This window comes from Musa acuminata, chromosome BXJ3-8, assembly GCF_036884655.1.
Source record: "Musa acuminata AAA Group cultivar baxijiao chromosome BXJ3-8, Cavendish_Baxijiao_AAA, whole genome shotgun sequence".
Classification (NCBI taxonomy): domain Eukaryota; kingdom Viridiplantae; phylum Streptophyta; class Magnoliopsida; order Zingiberales; family Musaceae; genus Musa; species Musa acuminata.
In genome coordinates this window covers 44,610,602-44,634,044 of record NC_088356.1, presented here as the reverse complement: position 1 = coordinate 44,634,044, position 23,443 = coordinate 44,610,602, and the positions used below count along the sequence as shown (strand labels likewise).

At 37.5% G+C, this 23,443-nt stretch overlaps 1 protein-coding gene across 1 annotated transcript; it reads left to right on the top strand.

Moving 5' to 3' along the window:
• The first annotated feature begins 290 nt into the window (after positions 1 to 290).
• Positions 291 to 23,443, top strand: LOC135645512 (clustered mitochondria protein-like). The gene is made up of 29 exons (XM_065163960.1): positions 291 to 459; positions 1,221 to 1,470; positions 1,959 to 2,020; positions 2,926 to 3,115; positions 3,980 to 4,111; positions 4,342 to 4,501; positions 6,270 to 6,463; positions 6,539 to 6,640; positions 10,576 to 10,711; positions 10,897 to 11,025; positions 12,729 to 13,143; positions 13,867 to 13,971; positions 14,584 to 14,702; positions 15,391 to 15,499; positions 15,585 to 15,680; positions 16,391 to 16,522; positions 16,622 to 16,792; positions 16,864 to 16,950; positions 17,836 to 17,970; positions 18,715 to 18,870; positions 18,949 to 19,017; positions 19,446 to 19,604; positions 19,712 to 19,768; positions 19,849 to 19,889; positions 20,144 to 20,263; positions 20,367 to 20,676; positions 20,758 to 20,865; positions 21,579 to 21,650; positions 22,648 to 23,443. The coding sequence occupies exons 2-29, from the start codon at positions 1,221 to 1,223 to the stop codon at positions 23,101 to 23,103; spliced, it is 4,272 nt and encodes a 1,423-aa protein (XP_065020032.1). The 5' UTR covers positions 291 to 459; the 3' UTR covers positions 23,104 to 23,443.

Genomic DNA, 23,443 nt, shown 5'->3' with positions numbered 1-23,443 from the left:
GGTTCCAGGGGTGATTGAGGGAGTGCACCCCGAACATGTAGCATGGCCACACACAAAACCTTGTGCAAAGCGAAGGAAAGCCTACGCACGAACCCACTTTTTTGCTGCTTACTCCCACGTGTTGCACCATCGGCGTGGTTAAGCCGGTGAAACAGCGGGGCTCACGTGGGACCCGCCACCGCAGCCTGGGGCAATCACGATATGGGTGCGATCGTCGGGGACGGTTCGGTTGATCGCAAGATAAATGGATGGGCCAATTTCGAAAACGGCCCCCCTCCCCTAAAACACCAAAGACACAGGAAGGTCTTCCATCATCATTTCACTCGGAGCCGCCGCCTCTTCCCCTCCCGCTCTCTCTTCTCCTCTTCTTCTCCCCTACGCCCGCCCCTCTCCCAAAAATTCCCTATCTTTCTCCCGTTCCAACTAATCCTCGCTTCCTCCTCTTTCTTTAGCTTCTCGGTAATCTTCTGCCTCCCTTTCGCTCTCCCTTCTGGAAGAAGTTTCCTCACCGATCGTTCGTTCTTTTTTTTTTTAGAGTCATGTAGCTCAATCGAAGTGTTCTGATTATTGTACGTTTTCTTTGCATGCTTTGCCGAATTGTTTAGTGGGATTGGTTTGATTTACCCCAGTAGTATTGACCAAGAGTTTCTATATTGCACTCCTATTGTTGTCCTTTCTTTTTCTCCATTGGATTTGGGTTTCGATCTTTTCTTTCGTGTTTTTCATTAAGTGAACTCCTGTGATCGCCAAATGGTTGTGTCTGCTGATCGAATGTCAGTCAGGAGCGCTTTTGGCACCTGCTGTATTGTGGGAAAGTGTCTGGCTACTGCTACTCTTATTTAATTTGTTGTTTTCGATCCATTAATTACTTGCTCTGGATTTTTTGTTGGCGCGTTTGGCATGCCGAAGTATGACCGATGGAAACACTGTCTCCATTAACTTAGTATGCAGAAGTTGTGTATTCGTATGAATGCGAATTCTTTCCTGTTCTTGTTTTGCTTTTTCCATTTTTGGGTGATCTTTTGCAAATATATCTTCTCTTCTCGTTCTGTTCGGTAGCTCTTTGAGGAGTTGTGTGGTCTTTTTTTTTTAACTGAGGCAAGGAGTTTCTGTGCCATTGTTGGTTATCATCTTCTTTCCCCTGCAAGGAATCATGATTATAGTGGGAGTTTACTGAATAAACTAGTACATGTTTTCTAATTGACATTTCACCAAAACAGATGGCTGGAAAATCTAAGGGAAAGAATAAGGGGAGAACATTGAATTCCGATTCCCTGAGTTCAGCAGAATCACAACTGAAGCCACTAGATTCATCGGCATTATCCCATGATGGTTCGGGTGCTGTGGAAGCATCTAATGGTGATGCCAATGGAGTCGAAGGGGCAAGTAGAACTCCTGCAACGGATGGTAGTGTGGGTGACAAGGCACAGAAGGGAGATGCTCCAGCAACAGCTACAAAGCAGGCTGAAGGTGTATTTTTTTATTTTCAATTTGTTGAAGTGCTTCCTTTCATATATCCTTGCCTTTTTTTTGGAGATCAAGTGATTTTTTTGTCAAAAAGAAGCAATTTCTGCGTGTTCATCAGTTTGCTCGTTGATGTCCACGACCACAATGTAGGTGAGGGTTGTTAGAGACTGCAAAGGTGTTGTGTTTTCTTAATTAAAAGCAACTTGCTGTCTGCACAAAAATGTTCTATAGCCAAAATGCTCAGCTGATTTTGTGGCATGTAACATATGGGAAAATTATTATTTTGATGTTTATGTCAGATTCTTTTACTTGTTTGATATGTTTGTAACAAATAAGTTATACTCTATACTTGTTAAATTGAACTTGTTTATAACATGTGATACATGTATTTGATATGTTCTTCCAAGCACCTAAATGCCACTGCAATTAGTTTCTTACTGGGGCTTTACAACTGAAGCTAGCAATTACCTTTTCCCCGCTCTGCTATGCAGGTGATCTTCATCTCTACCCTGTGCCAGTCAAGGCACTTTCTGGTGAGAAACTAGAGTTGCAGGTTAGTTGCTTCAAGATAGATGCTGTTGCCCTTTTCTTTTTGCTACGTGTTGATATTTTTGGAATGACATGCAACTACTGAATGAACTAGATTTTTCCAAATTTATTTCTTTATTTGATAATTCTACTATTGTAGCTTTGTTCTTGGCATTCTAATTCACACTTGCAGATAGTTTAGTGCACATTCCATTATATGAACATCCATGTTGCTAGATTGTGTGTGCATCACACAATTTCTTATTGTCTTCAGGGATGGACATGCATATTTTTTTGTAAATAACTTGGGAGTCTTTAACATTGTTATAACAATTCAAAGCGATTCAAGTATGATGCCTTTTGAGGTGTTTGTTTTGTTCTGTTTTATTGTTTATATGAACTCAAACTTGCTACAAATGATGTTAGATCATGCTTCCTGCAAATTTGTCATATAGTGATCTGGTGAGCTCCTAGCTCCTCAATGGTATTGGTTTTGCTTAGGATTTGGAACCAGTTAGAGGGTTGACATTACTAGTTGTGAGACTCTGGTGAACCTTTTATGGAGCACCGCATTATAGTGTGCATTGCGCACCACAGCTAACCTCATGCTGATGAGAGTTGATGTTACTTTAGGATTGTTAAAAGATGCAACCTGGCTTGTAATCCTGAAAAATTTGCTCTTTGCAATGTTTATTAGGCTTACACCAAATAGGAATGAAAGTAGATTATTTGTTTTTTTCTTACTGCCGTCATGCTGTCTCTTATGTTGCTTTCGGTGACAAAATTCAGCTTATTCATGCACCTTTTTGACGACTGTGTGGCAAATTAAAATTATTTCTCTTTGTCATTTTGCACTTCACATGTCAACTTTGGTTTTGAATTTTAGCTAAGCCTAGCTCTTCACACAGCAACTTTGGTTTTGAATTTCAGCTAAGCCCAGGGGATTCTGTGATGGATGTCAGACAGTTCCTTCTTGATGCTCCAGAGACTTGTTTCTTTACTTGCTATGATTTGTTTTTGCATACAAAAGATGGTTCCAGTCATCATTTAGAAGACTACAATGAAATTTCTGAAGTTGCAGATATTACTGCCGGTGGTTGCTCCTTAGAGATGGTTGCAGGTATATAGACTAGGGCATTCAAAATCAGAAATACCGGTAGGTACTATCTGGTATTTACCGTTCCAAATGTGAATTGGTAAGCACGCCATTGAGTTTTGCTCAGAACCTATTTGTGTGGGGCTTACCACCTGGTATGATTATTGTCCAGGGCATATTGCTGGTCTTGACCATTGGAACTGGGCATATCAGGCGGGAGGCTTATTGCCTAGTCCTCTTATCTTTTTTTTTATTTGATAACTTATGAGAACCATCTTTTTCTTTTATTCTTTTCCTTTCTTTCTGTTTTTAGGTGTGCTCTCTCTTTCCTTTTCTTTCTCTCATGTGTTTTGTGTGTGTGTGTGTGTTTCCCCTGCTCTTTCTCCTCGTCGCTGTCACTGTTGCTTCCTCGTAATCGTTATCACTCAACCTCTGGTATGCCACTTCCTTTGCCTCTCCTCCATCACGACCATCACCTTTTCGATTGATGATCGTCCTCCGTTGTGTTCTCCTCCTAGTCCTCTTCCTCTTTCCTCTTCTACTTATCTTCCTCTTTCCTCTTCTCTCCCTCTCTGTTTGGTTAGGGTGGTGCTGACAGTACTGACTTTATACTGAGTGTCAGCACATTGATTCATATGATAACCGTTCTGGCCTGGCTGCTGACCAGTATCAGCATCGGATCGTGAATTTTAAACCTTGATGTCGACTTTGTTACAACTGTTTCTTCTTCTTTGGCCTTTGTGGAGTTCGTCAGCCCAACTGGTGACGATTGATCTATTTTGCAGCACTATTTAAAGCTTGATGTAGACATTGTTACCACTGTTTTTTCTTCATTGATTTTTGTGGAGTTGATCAGCCTAATGGGTGATAATTGATTCTATTTTGCAGCATTATACAATGACAGATCCATCCGGTCTCATATCCATCGTTGCCGGGAATTGCTCTCTCTTGCAAGTTTGCAGCCATCCTTATCGACATTGCTGGCTTTGCAGCATGAAAACACACAACAAAAAACCTCAGGTCTGTATTTCTGCATTGCTGTCCAGCATTTGTAATATTACTTTTTCTGGTCACCATTTTTAGTTGTTGGAGTATCCCTTGTTTTGTTTTGTTGGTTGTTTCTTGTTTTTCAGTATCTATTTTATGTTTGTTATTTTTTATCATATATTCCCTGTGTGGAAGAATTCTTCTCCAATGCAGCTATGTTTTATTTTTTTCATTACTCTGATTATAAATCTTCTGTTATACAGATGCTGTGAAAGTGGAATCTGCAGAGACTGATCGACCAGGATTCATGGAGGATATTACTGGTGCCCTTTCTGATCTGCTGTCATCGCCCTCACCTAAGGAGATCAAATGTGTTGAGAGCATCATTTTCTCCACTTTTAACCCTCCTCCAAGTTACAGGAGGTAAATTGCTTTCTGTTTAACCTTCTTTGTTCTGTTTTAGTATTTCTAATATTTATTGTTGAGTTTCCGTCTAATTGTTAATTGATCTTTACTTAGTTTTTAATTTAACTCTTGGTTTTTGCTTCTTTAGATGTACATTCTATAATCATGAACCTTTATTTAAAAGGATAAAAAAGATAAAGGCAAAAAATTGCTTACTTACCTCTGCAGAAGTTTAAAATTGCATCATACTTTCTTGAAACATGAGGTTTTGTAGAAGTAGATTCCTCACAAATTTAATTTTTGTCTTCTATCATTTTTCAGCGACATACATACAAACCTTAAATTTTCTATTATTCAAGGATTGAAATATTGTATCGTACTGGAGTTTCGACAATCGCTTGGTACGGTACGATATTGTATACTGAGCGGTATATCGCTTGGTATACCGTCAATAATAATAATAATAGTAATAATAAAATAAAATTTTTTTGGCGACATCGCCTCTCTTCTCCCCAAGCGAGGCGACGTCGCCTCTCTGCTCCCCAGGCGGGGCGATGCCGTAGAAAAACAAGGCGACGTTGCCTCTATATATATATATATATATATATATATATAATCTTATATATATATATTTATATATAAAAGTGGTAAAAAAGGTGCAACATTGCCTCTCTTCTTCCCATGTGGGGCGATGTCGTAGTAAAACGAGGCAAAGTCGCCTTTATATATATATATTTATAAAAGTAAAAAAAAACGACGTCGCCTCTCTTCTCCCCACGTCGGGCGACGTCGCATATATATATATATATATATATATATATATATATATATATATATATATATATATATATATATATATTATAAGTAAAAAAATACTGTCAGGTAGCAGGTGGTCTGTGTATTAGTTTACTGACGGACTGGTATATACCGCCCGGTACGGACGATATTATTTGAAATTGAAGACCTTGCTATTATTACATGTGTACCCCTGATAGCAGTACACATTAGAATTGCAGTTGAAATATGCATATGCAACTTCATGGTCTGCATAGACAGATAAGATTTTCAAAGTAGTTTAAATTAAAAAAAAGACTTATTTTACTGCCTAGCTTTTACATAAATTTCAGATTTATTGTGATATATTCTGTTAAAATATACATTAATGATTTCTCAAAATTTATTTTTTTCTGTTGGTGTAATCTAGGAATGTTCCACTATATGATTAACAAGACAGCCTTTTTTTTCTGAGATGTTTTCTTTCACTTTTGTGGACTCTAGCCAATCATAGTAATTGTATCCTGGTATTTTCTTCCTTGGACCCACTTTTGTGCTGTATTTGTATTTCCCATAAAAAATAACTAAAAAGAACAGACATGAGATATTGAACATGTGTTGGCTATATTCTGCATAAAGTGTAAAACTTTATGTGATAAATTATGATGAACTAATAGGAATTGGTACTTGAGATTTACTTTGTTTTGCATTTACACAGGCATAATGGCCTACCATATTTAGTTAGACAAACCTTCTATCTTGTCTGTTAAATAAACCATGATATTTTTACATCTGCAGTGTAGATGATGCAAAGATGTTGTGTTGCAGGTTTTTTGTTTTTATGCAGTATTATAGTCTTGTTTCAATCGATTTTAATTTGATACCCAAAATGTATATAACCATTTATTTGTTCAGTCCTTTTTTTAGTAACTTATAACAAGCAAGTTTAGTCTTGTATATTTGATCTTTATATTAACTTTGATGTGCTTTGGCATTTTCCTCTCTTTTGTAGATTAGTTGGAGATCTGATTTATATGGATGTAGTGTCACTAGAAGGAAACACATATTGCATCACAGGAACCACACGAGGTTTTTATGTGAATTCTAGCACAGCAAGAATTCTGGATCCTAGACCATTAAAGCCTGCTTATGAGACAAGCACTCTAATTGGTTTGTTGCAAAAGATCAGCTCCAAGTTCAAGAAAGGTAGCTCATGTTTGTGTGTGTTTTGCTAAGTTTTACGTGTTATTCTCAATTCTCAGTTTAATAGGATTGTTGCAGGTTTTCGGGAAATTTTGGACCGAAAAGCATCTACACATCCTTTTGAAAGTGTTCAATCACTTTTGCCACCAAATACATGGTTGGGAGTATATCCTATTCCAGGTATTAGTAACGAGTGATATTAACATATTGCATGTTTAGCTTCCTATTTTTTTACCGCTTTCCTCTATGATTTGATGCATTATTTTTCCGGATAAATTTTCTATGTATAGTTTCCTTAGGTATTTCTTCTAGATATGTAGGTCTACTATCACAGTTAAACTCATAAATGTTGAAATCAACTTGTCTCCTGTGCATTCTAGTCTACTTATCAGCAGACTGCTAACTCTTAAATCTTTCATTTCTCATGATCATAAAGGAGTCTGGTTGTTTTTTACTAATTAGATTGAGATAAGATAGAGTTTGCTTCTATTTGTCATTTATCTTCATACACCCTGGTCGCTGTGCTTCCTATTTCCTAATACATGGTCCAAGAGAGTTTTCATCCATGGTGTAGTTTTTCCTATTTGTTGTCATGTTAGTTTGCTTTCTTGAGAAATTCCTGATGCTATTGCTTTCTGAACACCTTGTTGTGACCTTCAAGACAGTCTTTGATTTTAAAATGCAAATGCTAGCATACTGCTAATCTAAATATAATATAGCCAGGAGATCCTCTTTTTATTGCGCTATAGTGTCACGAATATTTTCGTCAATGTATTGTTTGTCGCTTTTGCTTGCTTGTACATATGTTTGACAGCGTGTTTTGTCTTGTTTTTGTGTGTTTTTGTTTGAAAATAGTGAGTAGGAACCAAGGTTTATTGTGCCGATGCGTATTGCCCAGTATAAGCGATATGTATCGGTCTGACAGGATATCGGTACACGGGTCGCCCTTTATTGGGTGGTATCGATTACTTGACCTTGTATCGGGTGATATGGAGTCTGTACTAGGCAGTAACGGTCGAAATCCGATCGTTATCGATCAGTACTGGTCGATAACAATCAGATTTTGATCGTTATTGATCAAGGGTTGAGATTGTCCTATGTCAAATGGCCAATTTGACTGTTTAAGGCTTAGAAAAGGGTTTTTAACACCTACACGAAGTCGTGGCAGAGCTCATGTCTTGGATTACATTTCTCACATGGGCTCTTAATGTGGGAGGGAGCAACACCTCTCGTTTCTCCACACAATACTTGAGGGCACCCGAGCGGCATTACTAGGAGGGTGTCAGGGATGCGAATGAGCTCGAGAATTTTCTGTTTGACATGAAACAGTATTGTCGAACTATGAGGGCCGATTTTGAAGAAACTAAAGTTTGATAGCAACCATGTTTCTGAATGGGGATGCAAGACTTTGGTGGTGAACACGTAAGGAAGAGATCCAACAAGGTTGGCGTTGAGTGGACACATGAGAGGACTTGAAGCGGGAGTTGATAACTCAGTTCCTACTCGAGAATGTGGAGTTCATCACAAGAAGGAATCTGAGACAACTTCACCAAAGTACCTTCATTTGGGACTACCCAATGCAATTTTTTGCACTGATGCTGGACATACAAGATATGCTCGAGAAGGACAAGTTGTTCAGCTTCCTTGATAGCCTAAAGCCGTGGGCACAGCAGGAACTGCATCGAAGGAATATCACTAATGTGATTTAGGTAATTGTAATTGTGGAAAGGCTCATCGACTTTGTTTCCTCGGAGTTCTTGGGGAAAAGGAAACAATCTTTGGAAAATCGCTCATCCAAGTATTCTCAAGGGAAGGAGTCTAGAAGCAAGCAAAAGAAAAGAAGTTTTCACAAAGGGCCAAGCTCAAAAGGCAATGCCCCAAAACCTGACAGATACTTCTTGTGCAAAAGATCATACATGGTGAGGGAGTGCCCATAAAAGTAAGCACTTAATGCATTAACAATATCAATCCACTCTCTAGATCGGACAAGGGCAAGGTCGTCGCCCTTAGTTTTAGTAGTTCGGAATTCAACAACGATGATGAGGAGTTGTAAGGACCCTAGATGAGAATAATGCCTTTGTTGAATGCGTTACGGGGTCAAGTAGAGGAGAACATAAAGACGAAGCATGGAGTAGCAAGCTGATGTACATGGACATCAAGCTAAATGGCCGAACAACCCGTGCGATGGTGGACACGAGTGCTACCCACAATTTCATTGCCAATTGAGAAGCAAAGCGACTTGGGCTGAACTTGGAGAAGAACCAAAATCGGATGAAGGCTGTGAACTCGGTGGCTAAGCAGATATCTAGATTGGCAAAGGGGGTCCTCATCAAGATTGGGACATGGAACTGAAGCACAAATATGATGGCGATTCCGTTGGATGACTTCCATGTAATCCTTGGAATAAAGTTCATGCACATAACGAAGTTGGCGCCAATGCCATTCCTAAACTCCTTATGCTTGATGGGCAGTGACGATCCCTTCGTGGTTCCTGTTTATTGAGGAGAAACCAAGGATCCACGACAAATATCTGCTCTATAACTAAAGAAGTTGGTGCAAAAGGGCAAACTAACTTTTGTGGCCACGGTAAAACTAGAGCCATTTGATGTGGAGGTTACTCATAAACCTGCTATAGTGGCGGACGTTTTGAAGGAGTTCACCGACGTTATGCCACTTGAGTTGCCAAAAACTCTGCCATGACGCAGTGGCGTAGATCATCACATCGAGCTGGAATCGGGAGTGAAGCCTCCAACGAGACCACTATACCGCATGGCCCCTCCAGAGTTGGCAAAGCTTATAGGAAGCTGTTAGATGAACTGCTAAGTGATAGTCTTAGGAAGCTGTTAGATGAACTGCTAAGTGATGATCGAGTTCTTGGTGAAGTGGCCCTGGGACACGAAGAAGCAGTCATCAAAGCTTAGCAGCAAGCGTCGACGAGGGCGTTGATAGTTAAGTGGGGGAGAATGTCACAAATGATCATTGTGCACCTGTAACATCTTTGTCAACGGGCCATTCGTCACTTTTGTTTTCTTGTACATATGTTTGGTAGCGTGTTTTGTGGTGTTTTTGTATGATTTTGTTGGAAAATTATGAGTAGGAACAGTTTGTAGCGTGATTGCTCACCAGAATAACAGAACATCCCCAAATTGGCTTAGTTTTTAGGTGTCATGGCCTATTTTTTGTATGTTGTGGTGTTGTGCGAAACGTTAACCATCTCAGAACCCTGAAAACCCCTGGGTGGCATAGGGCTGATGGGGGTTTGGAGTAGTGTTAGGCATTGATTGGATTCACAAGTTTGCACGTTAAGCCTACGGGAACCTGCCATCGCGCCCAACACCCGAGTGGCAGTCGTTTGCAGTCTTACGACTGTTCGTTTGTCTTCTAAAGTCCTTGTTTTTTCCTTCCTCTCTTTTCTCTCTTGCACATTGAGCGTTTGCTGAATTGCTTATAAAGTTGTCTTCTTTGCGGGACGTCAGGACTTGTCCGTCGCTCGCTTTCAAACTAATCAGTTTGCTCTTTTACAGGTCCTTTGGGATCTAAGCGAGGTTACAACTAGGCTGACCTTTTGCGAACGGATAATGCAAGGGTGCCTCACAATTTAGACAATCTCAGCTAAGTTTGCGACATTAACGCAAGGGTGCCTCATGACTCTGGTAATTCCAGCTAAGTTCGTGACATTGCCTCAAGGGTGCGTCATGACTTAGACAATTCTAACTAAGTCTATGACAATAGGTCAAAAGAAATCTGGACTGGAAAAATGTCATTCTAATTGACTGGTAAAAGACCGGCAAGTAAATTGAGCTTTCAGTTGGATGTGATGAGGCTACTACTAAAATATATCTATTTGTCAAGAGATACATCATAAAATTATTTATACAACTTTCCACCAGTAGAGACGCAACTTTTGTGGTTCCTACTTCTCACCCTCATTTAATCAATCTTGTCTCCTCTTTGTCTTAGTGGGAACATGTCTTCTTTATTGCATGAGTTGATGGCTATTTTGGAGATCATTCAAATTTTGGTGCCATTTATCTTGCAAAACAACTTGTCCTTATGTGCTCAGCAATTAAACTTTACCCATAGTTCTTTTAGATGAACCCAATGATCTTTTGCAGATCATAAAAGGGACCCAGCAAGGGCAGAAGATTCTCTTTCTCTTTCATTTGGAAGCGAGCTTATCGGCATGCAAAGGGATTGGAATGAAGAATTACAGTCATGTCGAGAGTTTCCTCATAAGACTCTTCAAGAAAGGTTTGTTTTGTACTCGAGTACATATATACACAGGATTAGGTTTAAATTCTTTCTTGATTTCCTCTTCACCTTTCTGTAGTGCAACTTGTTTTCTGATCTTGTGCTCAGAACTGTTTTCTATGAAGTTGTATAACAAAATATTCATTTTAGTTTTCTCTGACTTAAAAGTTAACATGTTGTTTCAGGATATTGCGTGAAAGGGCTCTTTATAAAGTGACTTGTGATTTCGTTGATGCAGCAATCGAGGGTGCAATAGGAGTCATCAGCAGATGTATTCCCCCTATTAATCCAACAGATCCTGAGTGTTTTCATATGTAAGTTAATTCAGATTAGTATGCATCACTCTTTTTTTTCTTTTGCAGTGTGAATGTATGCCATTAACCAATAAGTACTTGGGTAGCAAATTTGTAGAAGTCTACCATCTGGACCCATTGTTTCTTCTTTTGAAGTTTTTCAGTGCTATATTAATTATTTTAACAACCTTGTTAGATTCAAATGACTCTTGATTCATGATTTCTGTCACAATCTATCAGCTGGTAGCCCAATAACTTGCACTAGCAGGCCTTAGATCATATGACATGAAATGCATAATTCCAAGTTACTGATAGTAGGCCCATATAATCTTATTTTTACTTACCACCCATTACCAACTTTCAATGAGGACCGAGGCATCACAATCTCACTCAAATGCTCGACTAGCTGATCAAAGCATGAAATATAGTTCAAAATCATTTTGCAGATGTGGCCTTGTATCGCCCTTGTATACCTCTTCACTACTGAACCCGCTAACTTGCACACCAGAAATCCTAAATTTGCTCTGGGATCAGTTGTTTGTTGTTCCAACTTGGTAGCCTCTAACCCAATGACTGCTGAACTGGCTTTAACCAGGCAACCCAAAATGCTTCCTCACACTTCGTTTAGTCATATATGTTATAGAAGTCGTCATTTACATACAATATTCAACTATTTGGTTATCATAATTTCAAATAAGTAATTTTTGAGTGATATAAATTTGCCATGGGAGTTTCAAGTAGGACTCTTCTTGCAACGTTAATTTGCAGAGGAAGGTAGTCACATATTAATAACTTGGTTGTTGCAAAGTAGTAAATAGGTGACATGTAGGAAGAGACTGGGAAGAGAGTTTTTTATCTAGTAAAATTTTCAACTTATACATCGATCGTTTGAGTCTGAAGCATGAGAATAACCCTATCGAAAAGATTCAAAGCATGATAATTTTTTTTTCTGATGTATTATTTTGAACAACTATTTGTTTCTCTACTGATGCTGGGCTATGAAACAAAATGTTGAGGAATCATGGAGTTACTTTACAGCCTGATTTTGAAGGTGAATATGAATTTGCCATCATTTAAAATTCATTTTGATGCATTAGGTTCTGTTCTGCTATTCTGTGCTGTCAACTTTTGTTGTTTCCGCCAAGCGGTCAACATGTTTGTAATAAATTTACTTTAGTTGGAGAAACTTTATACTCCCAGTTATTATTGTTTAGTTAGCATAACAAATTATGTCAGTTGTCAATCTTTAGTGTCTTTTTTATTCATATTAAGTTGTAATTGGTTTGTACGATAGAATTTTTGAACACTGGCCTGTTATTTACTAGAAATTTATGGGTTTTGAATTAGTGTTCTTATTCAAATCCATTGTGGCTATTGTAAATTCTCAAGTGCAAATGTTTTATTATATCCCTGTCAACATTGGCCCAAAAGGGTCTGCATTTTATTTTATTAGTGGCTTTAACTCCTTTCTGAACCTCGGTGGTGTTGAATAAATAAAGCATTTTCAAAATTTCAGTTGCTAGTCTTCATTATGATGAATCATCTGTTTATTTCTGCAAGATCTTTTACTGCTATTCAACTATTGCACTTTCTATCAGGCATCAGCACATTCTTATCCAGTTTGTCTTTATTTCCACATGTATTTAAAGCTTTGATCTTTAATAACATGTTTCTAGATAAGTCTATGGCCTTCTTAACAAACTTGTGTGCTCTGTTTTTTATAGGTATGTACATAATAACATTTTCTTCAGTTTTGCTGTGGATGCTGACCTTGGACATACGTCCAAAAGTCAAGAACCAAATGTTCAGATGAACTCTAGAGATGTTTCTGAAAACTGTGAGGACAAAGTATCATGTAATCCTCCGGCAAGGACCGCTGGTAATAAGTTGTTTGGGGCCACTGCCAACTCCAGCATGTGTATGTCCACGAGCCCAGATAAAGAACAAAAACAAGGTGTTTCAGATCTCATGACTGATGCATCTGCTGAGGTGCAGATTGCTGATAGTGAGCAGGCCACATATGCTTCTGCAAATAATGATCTGAAAGGAACCAAAGCCTACCAGGAAGCTGATGTTCCTGGACTTTATAATCTTGCAATGGCTATAGTTGATTACAGAGGCTATAGAGTGGTAGCACAGGTGCACTTGGGGACCCTCCTTTTATACCTCCTCTCTCTCTTCTCCTTTTTGTCTTGAAGCTATTTCTCTTGAAGGAATTATTATTCAACTTTTCTCTGTTTGCCACCATAGTGATATTTATGTTCCATTGTTAAAAAATATTTGTGTACTCCATATTCAAATTGCCCAATGGAAATTGTGGAAACGAGTTCTCTCACCTTTTTCTGGGCGATTGGGAGGGTTGCCTCATAAATCTGAAAGCGTCCAGAGTGCTAATTTACAAGTATTAAACTTGTCTGTGTGTTGACCAAGTATTGTATCCCTTAGGTAGCCTTTTACTTCCGCCACTAAATGAAAGAAAAAGAATCAAGCAATGAAAGGCTATGTCAAAGACAGAAGACCCAAAGTTTAACTAGTGTTTGGAAAGAAACTACAATAATATCATGATGGGTATTCTTGAAAAGCCCAACTGGAATTGAGAGCTCTTGATCTTATGATTATGTACTTTGTATGTCTTACTGTACACCTAGGTTTATAGGAAAGTAGAGGTTTTATATTCCGAGATTTCTCAGTAGTACAACTGACTACACTGTTCACCCAAGAGGCTTATGTCAATGAGGTTTTGCCATTTTCTCAATATTAGCATGTGTTGACTGACTTTTTTTACTCTTAACAACACTCAGTTTGTTAAATTATTTTCTATGAAATTTGGGCAAGTTTTCTAATAGTGTACATTGATTTCAGAGCATTATTCCTGGTATCCTTCAAGGAGATAAATCAAACTCCCTACAGTATGGTTCCGTTGACAATGGAAAGAAGATCTATTGGAATGAATCATTTCATTCCAAGGTGAGTCACCAATAATATTCTTTAGACAATTAACATTTATTGGGTTTTTCTGTTTGGCCTAATTTCCTTTTTTTCCTTCCTTTTCCTGATTTTGTGATATCTTTGTCTATATTCTTATTAGCTGCCTTATCTGCAGATAGTTGCAAAAGCAACCAATTTAGGACGAGGTCAATCTACAATTATATTTTCCTGCTTTCACTTAGATTATTGAGTCAGTTGCCTATCAAGTTTAGCTCCCTTGCAACGTTGACAATTGAGATTGGTTTAGCAGCATAAATAATCCAGTGGTAGAAGCTAAACACAGATTCTTGATGGGGGATGGACTGTTGGAATTCATGTAAAATAGTCTTCAATAATAAGGATCTTTAGATATTTCCATCATTCTATTGCAATTTTCTCATAATGAAAATTGTTTAAGTACAGTTAAAGATTTGATTGCCGATGATTCTGGTGAAATGCTCACAGATATACAATTTCATGTAAAATTAATGTATACTTCTGACTCTCTCAAAGTTCTAATTCTTTATTTTATTATTTGCATACATCACTTTGTTCTTTGATTCTATTGTTCCATGAGCAATCTTATGACATATCATCTAATGCTTTTTCTAGGTTGTAGAGGCAGCCAAGTGCCTCCACTTGAAGGAACACATGGTGTTGGATGGTTCGGGAAATGCTGTCAAATTAGCTGCTCCAGTAGAATGCAAGGGTATTGTGGGTAGTGATGACAGGTAATAAATATCAACCTTTTTGAATGTCAGTGAAGTGGTTACTCGACTACGACAATTGCTTTCTCTTTACAATAATTATGCTCTCAAAATTGAAAATGCAGAGCTGTTGATCATTTGCTTCCAAAACTGGAGGCAAATGTTAATTTCCTTTCTTTCCGGAGGTTTATTAGGATATCTAGACCCTTCATCTTTCTGTGTAATTATTTTTAGAGAGAAACACATGCATAGTTCAAAGATGAATTCAGGCATAAAAAAAGACAGAGCTGCAGCCTTAAAGATGCTTCTGTATGCTTGGATACATTTGAAGGTGAATTGAGTATCCTAGAATATTTAATAGGACATGCCCTTGTATTTGGCTGTACCTGTCCATGCTTGGGCTTTCTGATTGTGCACCAATGGGTTTGATTCTTTTTGGTATGTTTCATGTTTAACTCAACGACTTCTTCAATTTCTATATCACCCTTTTTATTTGTGATGGTTTTTTTGAATTTAATGGTTCTTTAGCAGCTTTCTATCTAGGTTCCTTCTTTTGCAGATTGCCATTTTTCAAGTTAAAATAAAACCCCACAGTTTTTTCATCGTTGCATTCTATTGCCTCCCCCTGATGCAAATTATACAATATAGACTAATGTAACTAGGGTCAGACTTTTCATAGTGTATATGTTCTGATATTTTGCAATATTCTTAGGCACTATCTTTTGGATTTGATGAGAGTGACTCCGCGTGATGCAAATTATATTGGACCAGCACACCGATTTTGTGTCTTGAGGCCTGAGCTTGTTGCTTCATTTTGTGTGGTAAAATTGTTTTCAGTAAGAAAATTTATCTCATGATGAAATCCAGAGATTCGTTCTCAAGTCGATCATTATTTATTTCATACAGGCTGAAGCAGCAGAGAGGTCACAATCTAGTGCTAAAACAACAACACAGGCCCCAGAAGCCCCGTGCAATCAAGATATTAGCAGTGGCGATGTAACGGTGAGTGCTAATATCAGATCTTGATTCTTTTGTTTATGCTGATGGATTATTTTAGTTGCCAAGTGAATTCTTTAAGTTGAATATGTCCTGTGTGACATTTATTTTTGCTAGTATGAAAATTTATTTGCTATGATGGCACCTCTTAACTTTTAATTTCACCATTATATCCAAATCCACAAAAGCAAAGGGGCTGGTGCTTTCTTCTCTCAGATTCTTTGGTTTTGTATTGGTTCTTTGTCCACCATTTGCCCAAAATGTGCACATATTGGCCTACGTATGGTTGAATAACTAAGAAGTCAAAAGAAAAATTTACATGTTCCACTTTAAATGTCCATCCAGTATAATAATTACATAGTAAAGCTTGGTTAATTAAGCTGGCTATGCCACCACATGCAGTTAAGCCAGGCAAATGTTCATGCTCCACCTCATAGGTCCTTTAATCACAGGAATTATTTACTAAAGTGTGGATTAATCATACTGGCTATGCTGCCGTGTGTCATTAGGCTGGTTTCTTTGGCAGATGCCCATAATATTAACAAATTTATACAGTCAAATCAGGCACATACCAGGCTTTAGTCATGGGATGTGCCTGTGTTATACCTAACAAGAAAAACCATCGTGTAAGGAAACATCATTTCTTTCAATAGTTTATGTGAAAAAATGAAAGGAATTTGCTATGGTTCTAAGATTGAAAAAAAATCTCTGTGCAGGTTACTGTAGAAGACAGCTCAAATACGGATGAAGAACGTGCTCCTGTGCCTTTTGTGCTTGGTATCTCATCTGACAAAATACTTCTGAATCCGAATGTGTTTACTGATTTTAAAATGGCCGGTGACCAAGAGGTAAACTTGCATAATTGATCGTCTACTATAGGTTTCACCTTACTGTACTTTTTGGCACTAATTTGATCTTTGTGTGTTGTACTCTGTTCCTATCATTAGGAAATTAATGCTGATGAATCAGTTGTTAGGAAAGCTGGTTCTTATCTCGTGGATGTGGTTATCCCAAAATGTGTTCAAGATCTTTGCACTCTTGAGATTTCACCTATGGATGGCCAAACATTAGCTGATGCACTCCATGCTCATGGGATAAACATTCGATATCTTGGAAAAGTATACTTCGTTTTTTAATTGGTGTTTATCTCGAGCTTTCCATATACTAATTCACACTGTTTTATTGTCAGGTAGCTAATATGATCAAGCATTTGCCTCATCTATGGGATATATGCTCCACTGAGATTGTTGTTAGGTCAACGAAGCACATCCTAAAGGTATTCTTTTTCATGTCAGCTAATTGTTTGTCTTTGTTACTTTATCCACAGTGACATGCGTACTTGATGTTTTATAAGAAGACGTGGTCAGAATCTTTGGGAAGGTGAAGTATGCCTTATAATATCAGATATGGGTAATAACCTGACTACAGTAACATTTTTTAATATGATTCCTTAAGTGGTTGAGTGGTGTACCATATATCTGATTTTGATTTTAATTCCTGCTGCAGAAACGTCAAGTAAGATTTTTTGCTTCCATGTTTTGTTTGTTAAATAGGCTGATCCCTTGAATCTGGTTCATGGTTCTACCCCTAATAAGAGGAATTTGAAATGTCAGAGTTTGTGACGGTCATACTTATATGCATATATTAATGTACATTTTCTGTGTTTTTTTATTGTTTTTCTGTAGGTTGATGAGTTTATCATTATTTTACTGGAGCTTGCCAAAATTATTGCATCTATAGCTTTCTAGGATTCTTTCTATGCAGATATTCTTGTTGGCAAGTATTTTGATATTACTTTGATGCTGTTAAGCATGTTGTCTTTAATCAATTTAATTAGCTATTGAATTGTTAGTTTTTGAATCTACATACATGGTAGTTATATTCGATGGCAGTCAATATTTTTTTGCATAAGGTGCGTTTCATGTACAACCTGTTTTTAGTACTCAAGGTATCATGAGTAGCTATAGGCATTGGATAGCTACTGTTTCTTTTTGTGGATTCCTTTGTTCTTGATAGGAGTTGATACAATGAGCTTCCCACATTAACTAGAAATCTTGCTAAGGAATAAAATTTCGCATGCTAAAATACTTATGTATTGCCATTATATATTGCTAATTTGCTTTATGTCCTGTGGGTTAATTCTTATTTCTGTCTCTTGTAGGATTTACTTAGGGAGTCTGAGGATCATGATCTAGGGCCAGCCATCACACATTTCTTTAATTGTTTTATTGGGCATGTTTCACCTGTTGCTGCAAAAGGCAATTCAGACAATATGCAGTCAAAAACCCAAAAGAAAGTATGGCAAATCTTGTCTCCTTCCTACTGTTTTCGTGTATCGCAGAATACGCTGTTGAAATTATATCTGTAGTACATGATATATTTTAGATGTTTTACCTGCATTAGAGCATGCCTGTTCTTATTCGTCTCTTTAGTGCCAGTCATTAAATACATACAAATTAATTGGTTTCTACATGCAGACACAAAATTGTCTCATTTTTTCCATTTATGCTTGATCAAAACAACTAGGAATTGATTATGTAGATACTTGCGCTACGTGATATTGAGGTGAGCTGATGATCTCCTGTACAGCAACTTTAGATTTTGTGATAATTTGGCTTTAATGTTGTGGTTAAGTGATTTTTCATTATTAGTCCAATTGGAATGTAATAGAAATTCAAACCAAGCATTAACTCTTATAAGCGTTCCCCATCACCAGCTGTCAGCATAGTAGTTGCCTTCGGCAATCTCTGTATCTTGCCTGGGACAAAAGGATAGGCATTCCACAGTACAGCTTATGTGCTCTGAGGTTTCTTAGATATCTTAGGTTAATTAAAAGGAAGCTCTATTGTTAGTTTTGGTTGTAATTCTAGGATATCTGCTTGTTCTAATGCAACTTATTATGATATTGTTTCCTTGCCTCTTACAAAATTCAAAAAGGAAAAGCATCCTTGTCAAACTTGTATTTTCAACTTTTCTTTCTGAACTTGGATGATTTTATTGATGGTTTGATTACATTATTCTTTTACATGATCTTTGGCAGGCCCAAGGACGCCACCAATCTCAGCATAAGTTCATGAAGGGTCAAATTAGACGGCTCCATGGAGAATTTTCTACTAAAAATCATCTATCATATATGCATTTAACCTCTGAAGGATTATGGTCTCGCATTCAGGAATTTGCAAATTTCAAATATCAGGTAAATCAATCACTTGTGATTTCTGTTCATAAAAAGAAACTGCGAAACCTAATAGTTTCGACTTGTTTTTTATTCAAGTTTGAATTACCAGATGCTGCAAGGACTCGGGTAAAAAAGCTGGCAGTTATTCGCAATTTGTGCCAAAAGGTTGTACCGTACATCTTCATCTCCAATTATTAGAAGTTCACTGTCTAATTTTTTTTTCCAGTAAGACTTTTTATACTCTGTTGTCTGATTCGAAATTATGAAACCAGAACGTCATTGTAGTTCTACAATCTACTTTCTGGTTGTTATAGATTGATCTCTTGTTTATTTCATTAATAATTTATGGTTTGATCTTTTTGTGCATTTTTTTTTCTTTAGCATACAATTGTAGCCATCTACAAGTTTTTTGTCAGAAATCTATTAAGAGTTATATGTATACTGTATTAATTATTCAGGACAATTTGGTGCAAGATTAGTGTTATTAAGATCGGTGCAAGTTATTGGTGTTATTCAGGACAATTGTTTGAACTGCTTCTGCTTACAAAATTAGTATGTTAAGATTATTTATCAAATTATTGTGCTTGAGACAGGTAGGGATAACAATTGCAGCGAGAAAGTATGATCTTGGTGCTTCACTACCATTCCAAACCTCAGATATTTTGAATCTCCAACCTGTTGTAAAACATTCGGTTCCTACGTGTTCAGAAGCAAAGGATCTCATGGAATCAGGGAAAGCTAGATTATCTGAGGTACATGTCAAAGACCAATAATGAAGGGAAATTTTTTTGATGTGTTTTCTTGTGTTAATAATGCAAGCTGGCAATGTTGAAGTAACATATGATGCTACTTCGTTCAGGGACTGCTCAATGAGGCTTACACTCTTTTTTCTGAAGCCTTTTCCATACTTCAGCAAGTAGGCTCTTTTCATTTTTGTGTTTGTTTCCAATCATTTTTTTACATTTGGAGTTCCTTAGTTTTATTGATTTGTTGCAGATTACAGGTCCTTTGCACCGAGATGTGGCTAGTTGTTGTCGGTATAATCATTGATCTTTGTATATATATATTTTTGAAACGTCGATCTTTTATCATCAATAGATAAGAGCGGCTAGTGCACCAAACTAATCTAAATAAATGAGCATCAGAAATACAAACAAAAGATTTGTAAATCATCACCTCAAGTTGTTAATTATTCCTGTTATTAAACCACATTTTTTTTTGTCATTCCGTTTTGCTTCAGGAGTTTTTATAACTTGCTTTCCTTGATGGCTTTTGTTTCTTCCTTTCTCAGGTATCTGGCAATGGTTTTATATCATGCGGGTGACATTGCAGGAGCAATTGTGCAACAGCATAAAGAACTAATTATAAATGAGCGTTGCCTTGGTCTAGATCACCCTGACACTGCTCATAGGTAGTGGCTTATCTTCTTTTATTTTTCATTCGTTCTATCCGATATTCTTCCACCATTAATTTTCACAATCTGAATATGCGTCTATGATATTTTGGTATTTCAGCTATGGGAATATTGCTCTTTTCTACCATGGTCTAAATCAGACAGAACTTGGTCTGCGTCATATGTCTCGGACACTGCTTCTACTTAGCTTATCATCAGGGCCTGATCATCCTGATGTTGCAGCAACCTTCATAAATGTTGCTATGATGTACCAGGATATCGGAAACATGGAAACTGCTCTCCGGTATTTACAAGAAGCTCTGAAAAAGAATGAAAGGCTTCTTGGTCCTGAACATATTCAGACTGCAGTGTGTTATCATGCTCTTGCCATTGCATTTGACTGTATGGGTGCCTACAGACTTTCTATTCAGGCATGTATCTTCAGTGATACTTGTTGAGTTAGCTTATAGAATGATGCTAGAATTTGCACTTACTGGTTATTCTGATGGCAGCATGAAAAGAAAACTCATGATATACTAGTTAAGCAGCTTGGAGAGGAAGATTCAAGAACAAAAGAATCAGAAAGTTGGATGGAGACATTTAGATTGCGTGAACAGCAGGTAATTGCAAGTTTCAGTAATGTGGAAAAGATGTAATGCTAATTTGTTATATTGTAGGAATGGATAAATATACTCCTATTGGTAGATATTATAGTGCCATGCAACTGAGAAGATCTAGCCAATACCAAGTAGTTAGGAAATTGTGGTTTGTGGTTGTTCTTGCAACTGAGAAAATAGTTATCAGGTTAATCTAGATGAAACAGGACAGAAGGTCGGCCATTTTTTGCGCAGTGGAGCGAGAAATTGTTTTCTGCCATGGGCCCCAAGTGTAGATACATTTTGATTGAAACTGAGGTAGCTCTATGCTATAGACCACCATATAAGGAACGGGGAAAAGAACAGGCACAAGAAGAGATGTGAAAAGATTAAGAAAAAAAAAAAAGAGAATCATGTGCTGATTGTTCCTTTACAGTATCAAAGGCATAGGAGGTTGCTCTAGCGCTTCTATTAGGAAAGCAAACTCTGATGACACCTAACAAAAGGGGAAAGTAGAAGTTAGTAAGGTAAGACTTTAACTAATTCATTTTCCTGGTAGAACATGAAAGGAAAATTTAAAGATCATGCTGCAATTTAGTTCACTAAAGTATTCTTGGTCAATAGTTTTTTGAGTATTGCCATCAGTTCTCTCAAAGAATATGGGAGTTTTGCTCCACTTGCAAGCCTATTCAGTGCTCGACGTTACATTCTTTTTCTATTTGTTTTCGTTGAACCAGGTGAATGCACAAAAGCAAAAAGGACAAACTGTTGATTCCGCTTCTGCCCTCAAGGCTATCAATATTTTGAAGGTAGTGTACCTCTACCTGATATCTCCTAAATGAAGTTTCTTTATTGACATTAAACATTAGTTCTGTTAGGTTCTTTCCTGATATTGGAAGTCCAGATGAAATCATATGCCACCAAGGCACTATGTTCTGCTATGATTAAAATGTCTCTGGATATTTAGTTTATTTTGTTGAATAAATCTTTAATTGATCATGTAAGCTAGGGAAAAATAATTTTAGTAGTGTTCCATTTTTTAGGTTTCATCCTAGTTATGGATGACTAACTTATACTCATATTTCATAGCTATTATGAGAATTTTATAAATAAGCAAAGTATGGAATGGCCTTGTGTCCGTCTGTCCTGGCATTTACAAACAAGTGACATGCTACGTTTTGGTTTTCTTTATATGCAGTTACTAACTATGACATATACGATTTGGACTTCATGTTAATGCTATACGTTGATGCATTTGTTTTCCTAATTAAGACCCTATATATTTGTAGGGTAAAAGGCTATAGTGCCATCAGTTAATGCAACATTATATTTTGCATTAACTGCAATTTTTTATGGTGCCTTATCTGATTGTTTCATACAAACACAATGATTAGGAAGGATTGGCTTATTGTTTTGTAACCTCCAGGGTAGGTTGGTTCATGGTGCCTGACCATCTATATTAGCACTACTGTGCACCTACTGTTGCATAGGTGGAAGCAGACAATGCCCTTTTTTATCAAATGGTGTCCATTAATTTGTTCTGCAGTTTATCATATTGATGACCATTTGTATGCTGTTTATTAGTGGTTAAAGTCATGTTAAGTTATAGGTGCATGGCTAGTGACATAAATTCACGTTACTGAAAGTTTCTGCTTTGTACTTTTCTCCAAGCCATAAATCATGAGCTAGAATCCTTGCAGTGGTTCTTGAATTTCCTTGGTTCAATTCTGAATCCCCACATTAATTATCACATTCTTCTGCTTATGCAAAGTCTGGCATTTGATATATCTTCTTTTGCTTCAACAGGCAAATCCTGAACTGGTACAAGCTTTCCAAACTGCAGCCAGGTCTTGGAATGCCGGCTTAACAGTCAATAAGTCTCGAAGCACTTCTGTGGTTGGTGAGGCCCTTCCTCGTGGAAGGAGAGTTGACGAGAGAGCAGCTCAAGCAGTAGCAGAAGCACGGAAGAAAGCTGCAGCCAGAGGCATCCTCGTTCGCCAGAATGCAGCTCCTGTCCAACCGTTGCCCCCATTATCACAACTTCTCAACATCATCAATTCAAGTTCTACTCCTGATGCTCCAAATAGTGGCCAAGCACAAGAACCCAAGGATGCAGGTAATGGCTGCGTGTCTGATGGCTCTGTTGGGGCTACTGATGCCAGTGGGTCAGGCCACAAAGATGAAGCTCCTGTTGGATTAGGGACATCTTTAGCTTCATTGGACTCCAAGAAACAAAAATTAAAATCCAAAGCCACATCATGATAAAGGAAGCGTTGAAGATTTATATATCAAGGTTGGCCATGGATCTATAGTAACTGATTTAATATCCGTTACTTGGTCACCGAGGAATGGAGGTACACTTAAATCGGTTAACATTTTCAATGGGTATCTAAAACATTAATAGGGTGATGTTAGGTGGAAGCCTAAACCGCAGAGAAGAGATGCTAAAGCTGGCCAGGGGGATTTTTCCTCCCCCTTAATTTTCATTCATAAATCCCAGTGTTGTAGACACTAATTAAATTCAATTCCAGCTGAGATTAGACACCTTTTATGTTTAATTAGAATAAATAATTGCTCAGTCTGATATTTGTAGGGACTGCAA

Excerpts from the sequence above, each read along its gene's own strand:
- LOC135645512 (XM_065163960.1), top strand. The coding sequence starts at position 1,221 with ATGGCTGGAAAATCTAAGGGAAAGAATAAGGGGAGAACATTGAATTCC. Across the intron at positions 3,116-3,979 it reads CTCCTTAGAGATGGTTGCAG|CATTATACAATGACAGATCC; the intron begins GTATATAGACTA and ends TCTATTTTGCAG. Across the intron at positions 17,971-18,714 it reads AGTCAAAAACCCAAAAGAAA|GCCCAAGGACGCCACCAATC; the intron begins GTATGGCAAATC and ends GATCTTTGGCAG.